General features: G+C 37.2%; 1 protein-coding gene and 1 pseudogene across 1 annotated transcript; both read right to left on the minus strand.

The window, feature by feature from the left end:
• Positions 1 to 1,304: 1,304 nt before the first annotated feature.
• On the minus strand, positions 1,305 to 2,602 carry LOC120772927 (protein NLRC3). Its single transcript, XM_040101827.1, has 2 exons — positions 2,120 to 2,602; positions 1,305 to 2,047 (listed from the first exon to the last, which is right to left on the minus strand). The coding sequence occupies exons 1-2, from the start codon at positions 2,520 to 2,522 to the stop codon at positions 1,305 to 1,307; spliced, it is 1,146 nt and encodes a 381-aa protein (XP_039957761.1). The 5' UTR covers positions 2,523 to 2,602.
• Positions 2,603 to 3,776: 1,174 nt separating this feature from the next.
• Positions 3,777 to 5,335, minus strand: LOC120770063 (annotated as a pseudogene).
• Positions 5,336 to 6,088: the final 753 nt, after the last annotated feature.

The raw sequence follows: 6,088 nt of genomic DNA on the forward strand, positions 1-6,088 counted from the left end.
TTTCAATAAAAACAGTTGCAAGTTTTTGATATTTCATGTTATTTTTATTATTAATATGTACATAAGTACTAGAAAAATTTAAAGATTGAGGATAATGTTTAATTATTATTTATTAAATAACTAATTATTCAAAAGGTATATTATCATAAAAGTAATAACAGTCTACACAACAGGCTGCTGAATTCCTAAAAAAGCACGGGTCTAATCACTTGGAACATGGAGTCGCTAAACAGAACTCTGACGGCTCCTTCTCTACCCATTTACCTAGGGAGTTGTGGGTGGGAAGAAGCCGTTGTAGAAAAGGGACAGGGAGCTTCTTCACGAATGGGTCAAAGGTGGAGGGGTCTATTGTCAGGAGCTCTCCATCAACTCCAGTTTCTCCAACTTCCTAGGTATTGCAGTGTCTTCCAGGCCGAGATTGGAGCCATTAAGGTAACAGTAGATTTACTACTCCGGAGTGCAGCCTCCTTCAGAGGAGTGACCATCGACTCAGATAGCAGAGCGGCGATTCCAGCCTTGAATTCATTAACAATGAGAGAATTCAGAGCTGATCCAGGACCTAACCTCGCTATCAATAGCATCGAGTGCCTTTGTGATAAGAATGATATGAGTGCCAGACCACAGCGGAATCGCAGGAAAGATGAGCTAGCAAGAAGAGGCACCCTAGGCCCCGAGGCACCGTATCCTAATCTTTTACTGCTAATCTTTTTACACACGGTGTTGAAAAAGTCTTTTGTCCCAAGATCGTTCGCATGAGATCTAGTGATCTTTTTGCCCTCAGTAAGGCAGCCTTTCCCTATTTTTGGGGCTTGTAACACGCCATTGCCCTTGTAACACGCAGTAAGGCTGGGAATCTTACCAGACGGCATCTGCAGAAGCTGTAAGGAAAAAGATTAGCTGGAAACAACTCAACACTTCCTTCTTGGCTGTCTTGCGTTAGGGAGGTCAGGACTTAATCACTTGGGGGCGCATACCTTCAGACATCCCACCGAACTGGCGGGAAGCGTTTTGTTAATTTATAAGTTCGAACACAGGAGTTATTCTTTTCTATGGCCTCACAAAGGACTACATATATGTACATATATATTATCGTTTGTACCTCTTCGAATTAGTCTAACCAACATATGGCGAAAAATGCATTGCAAAACCGATAATCGGCCAGCCAATGTGCTGATTAAGAAATCTAGTTAAAAAATCAAAAAACATTTATTATACTACAATTTCGCTCAGTATGTTTTTATATCAGTTAAATGTTTAATTTATGCACACACGTTTGTATATATGTAAGTATGTATACGCAATGTTTAATCGTATCGCGTGACACGATAGTCAGCTATACTATCGTCATAAACAGGTACTACATCGATTCCCTCTTGAGGTAAAACACCCGCATCGAGCAGGCGCCGTAAAATGCTAGCGGATTTGCCATCAAATTGATTTCCAATAATTTCAATCCTATGTAGTTTAATAGGTTTTTTAATTGTTGTTAAAATTAAATTCATAGCATCGGAAGAAATTTGATTCCATGTAATGTTAAGATAGATAAGCAAATAACAAGAGCTAAGATACTTAGCCACCGTCCGACCTCCATTAGTTCCCAACTTATTACCACCAATATTTAAATGGGTTAAAGTATTGCTAAGGACTATGGCACGAAAAATATATTCAGTTCCATCACATCCAATGCAATTGTAAGCGAAATTTAGTTTTTGCATTGAGCTCTTTGACGTTTCCAAGTACTCGCTTATTACTTCCATATCGCGAGATTGAAATTCACAATTTTGCATTTCCAGTTCATTCAACTTGTTCTGCCAGATTAATGAGGATACTATATGTGCAATCTTAAATGTGTCCAAAGTAACTCGTTTGCCGATTAGCCGATTACATACGAAACTTCGCATAGAATTGGACTTATGAATGGCATCAGCTAGTAAAGGAAAGTTATATTGGGTCACACTGCAATTGGAAACGTTCAAATGTCGAAGAATTTTCGATTCAATAATGAATTTATGAAGAGCCTCTATATCTTTATCAGTCAAAATTGTACCTTTTTTCGTATATATGTATAGTATATGTAAAATGTATGTAAAAACATCATAAAGACTTTGTCTTAACAAACCTTCTAAAATTAGTTCTCTGACATTCATATGTACAGCTCTATCTCCCAACAGCTCAAAAAATCTTGTCGGTAACTGCATTAGACGCAATTCAATGTGACGAACCGTTACGAGGCTTTCGATAAAACTCTGCAGTACATCGTGTTCATAAGGTAGCAAATGAATTCCTGTAAGTCGCACTGTGCAGAGGGCTCTCTTTTTTAGAAAGCTAACAATTACCAAAAAATCATACACTGAATGGAATTTTCGACGCAAGCGTTCTTCAAATTCAAGAAGATTGAAGCGGAAATTCCGATAAGGGCGTTTGTCATATTCTCGTTGCCAACAGTCCAAAAGTAGGCGTGTAAATGGTCTATTCGAGATCTTCTCTGCAGGCTGTAGACATAATTTGTAGTTCTCGCACATGACGTCGTGAAACTGCCGCTAGGAATTATTATATTCAATTTTCTTTTCTTTATATATTATAAGCAATTTTTTTGATGTCTTCAAATATACTACCTACAAATTATAGGCTTGCTGAAGTTGCTTACTACGTTGTTTTGATACGCTTGAGTCCAACATTAAGGAGGAATCATTGTATAAACCTACAATGGGAGGAATATAGTTTCAGGAGTATTCAAAAATATCTCTTAAGTTACACAAATGTGAACATCAAAAAAAAATTAACAATGTAACTATTTAGCCCAACAAAAGACTAACGGTCGTCCAAAAAAATTATATTCGACAATATCAAGAAGATAACAAATGAACTTTGGGAACAAACCCTTATACCAAAACAAAATGTCAGCATGATTTTTTTACAAAATCATGTTAAAACAAGTAAGGAAGAGCTAAGATCAAGTTTGATGCTTGATGGAATCTAAGTTTTCTGTGTCGGATCTGTGATAGGGCTGGGCATTCCCAGAGAAAGTGGAAAATTGTTTCTTTATTTCCTACTAGTTCGCAGCCTCGTCAGATGCTATTATAGGGCATACCCATTTTGGACGCATGTTCTTCAAATGGCCAATGCCCTATTATGCTAGCAGTTAGTCTGAAGATCTTATCCTGAACCAATTTAATAAGTCGTTAGTTCTTGTCTTGTCATATTTTGGCCATATCTATTTAGTTATATTGCATTTTTTGTATATTTGTTATTTGCTAGTTTTTGAAATTGTATATTGCGCTCTCCGCTGATCGATCCTAGCGAGCTTGGCGTTAACTCTGCCTCGTATTCGTTTAGAAAAGCTTCTGCCTTTGCAAACTCGTCTGCTTTTTCGTTGCCGAAAATGTTCCTGTGGCCAAGAACCTGGATCAAGTCTAGGTGGAGCTTGTCCTCTAGTTAGCTCAGTTCCTTCTTGTAGTTAAGGGCAGGTACATAAGGCCTGTTAGTTATTCTAAACACACTGTATATTTGTCAGGAATATCAGGAAGAGTAACCGAAGAGTGGGGAAGGCTATAAATAGTAGAACAATTGCTGGAAGAATTGTTCAAATTATTTTAATAGTTTGACCATGTAAAAGGTTTCGGTTTGTGTATGAATTAATGAATAATATAAATATTAAGCAACCATCTGGTGTTGTAATTATTACTAAAATTATTAAAGCGTGATCATGAAGGTTGTTCTATAAGAGGAGAGGCTCTGTCTTGAAGGCCAAGGGCAGCTCATGTTGTCATTAGTTTCTAAAAAAAGTAAAATACTTTATATATGGGTCTTAAATCCATTGCACTAATCTGCCAAATTAGATAATTAATCAAAAGAGGTTGTTCTGAATAAGTATGTTCAGGTGGAGAAGTATTTTGAAGTCATTCAATTGAAGAACTAAGTTGTATAGGGTAAACAACTTGTCGTTGTGTTACCAAACTTTCTAAGATGATGAATTAGAAGACTAAGATTGCTAGTAAAGAAATAGATGAACCAATTGCAGAGACTACGTTTCATGTTATGTAAGCAACTGGATAGTCTGAATACCATCGAGGTATACCTGCTAATCCCAAAAGTGTTGTGGGAAGAAGGATAGATTTACACCAATAAATATAATAATCAATTGACTATTTAATCATTTAGGACTTAAGACTTATCCTGTGAATAATGGGTATCAGTGAACAAATAGCGAATACTGCTCACACACATAGTGGAAATGAGCTACTACGTAATATGTGTCATGAAGAATAATATCTACAGATGAATTGGCAAGAACTACTCCTGTTAATCCTCCTACTGTAAATAGGAATACAAACCCTAGGGCTCATAATATGGCTGGTGAATAGTTTAATTGTGTACCGTGTAATGTAGCTAGTCAACTAAAAATTTTAATAACTGTAGGTACAGCAATAATTATTGTAGATGAAGAGAAATATGCTCGAGTATCCACATCTATTCCTACTGTGAATATATGGTGGTCTCGTACAATAAATCCTAGAAGTCCAATTGATATTATAGCATAAATTATTTCTAAAGATCCGAAAGTTTCCTTCTCACCTGATTCTTGACAAATAATATGAGGAATTATTCCGAATTCTGGTATAATTAAAACATAAACTTCTGGATGTCCAAAGAATCAAAATAAATGTTGGTAAAGAATAGGATCTCCACCTCCTGCAGTATAAAGAAGGTTTTTAATTTCGATCTGTTAATAGTATAGTAATTGCTCCAGCCAGCACTGGTAATGACAGTAAAAGTAATTGAGCTGTTAATACCACTGCTCAAACGAAAAGAGGTATTCGGTCAAATGAAATTCATGTTGAGCGAATATGAAAAATGAAGTATAATGAGATTTACAGCTCCTCGAATTGAAGAAATTCCAGCTAGGTGAAGTGGAAACATAGCCAAGTCAATTGATGGTCCTCCGTGAGCATAACAGATGATAGTGGTGGATAAACAGTTCAACCTGTACCAACCCCGTTTTCCACTATACTTCTCACTAATAGTGGTGTAAGAAAAGGAGGTAATAATTAAAATCTTGTATTGTTTATTCGTGGGAAAGCTATGTCGGAAGCACCCAGTATTAAGGGAACAAGTCAATTTCCGAATCCACCAATTATAACAGGTATAACTATGAAAAAAAATTATTACCAAAACATGAACTGTTACAATTACATTATAAATTTTATCGTCTCCAATTAAGGCTCCGGGTGTCCTAGTTCTGCTCGAACTAAAATTTTAAAAGATGCTCCAACTATACCTGCTTAGGCTCCGAAGATAAAATATCTTTATGACTTGTTGAGAATAGCCATTGTCGCGATTAAATAGCTGAAGGTTAGCCGATGGACTGTAAGTCTATTTATAAGAATTTTCTCTTTTTAGCCGAGCCGAGCCGGCTAGCATCTTCCAAGCAGAAGTACTAGGCATAGAAAAAGCCTGCGAAGTTCTATTAGAAAACCACGGGAATATACATAAAGTAACTATATTTACGGATAGCCAGGCGGCCCTACTGGCATTGTCTTCACCCATGACAAATTCCAGTATAGTTCACAACTGCAAGAGAGCACTAAGCTCAATAAAAGACAAGCTCCAACTAAACTTGATCTGGGTTCCCGGCCACAGGAACATTTTCGGTAACGAAAAAGCAGACGAGTTGGCATAGGCAGGAGCCTTCCTCAATAAATCCGAGGCGAGGATCGATAAAAGGAGATATCAATAGACAATTCCAACAAATTGCAAACAACAGGTGGAAAAACATTAAAAAATGCGTCATAACTAAACAATTATGGCCAACATATGACAATAAAAGAACCAATGACTTATTAAATAGGTCAATAAAAGTATTTACAGAATAACAGCTTCTACAACAGGGCACTGGCCATTTGGGGAACATGCGTCCAAAATGGGTATGCCCTACAACGACATCTGCCGTGGCTGCGGAGTAGCAGGGAACAAGGAAACAATCTTCCACTTTCTCTGCGAATGCCCAGCTCAGATCCGACACAAAACACTCGGAATCCACCAAGCAACAAACCTTGAATGGATTTCCACCGAGCCCGATAGGGCTGCA

Source organism: Bactrocera tryoni, chromosome 3 (genome assembly GCF_016617805.1).
Source record: "Bactrocera tryoni isolate S06 chromosome 3, CSIRO_BtryS06_freeze2, whole genome shotgun sequence".
Taxonomy (NCBI): Eukaryota; Metazoa; Arthropoda; class Insecta; order Diptera; family Tephritidae; genus Bactrocera; species Bactrocera tryoni.

What these genes read in the sequence shown, in the direction of transcription:
- LOC120772927 (XM_040101827.1), bottom strand. Translation starts at nt 2,522, where the DNA reads ATGTGCGAGAACTACAAATTATGTCTACAGCCTGCAGAGAAGATCTCG. An exon ending in CAGAGAACTAATTTTAGAAG is followed by an intron (nt 2,048 to 2,119) that starts GTTTGTTAAGAC and finishes ATACGAAAAAAG; the next exon opens with GTACAATTTTGACTGATAAA.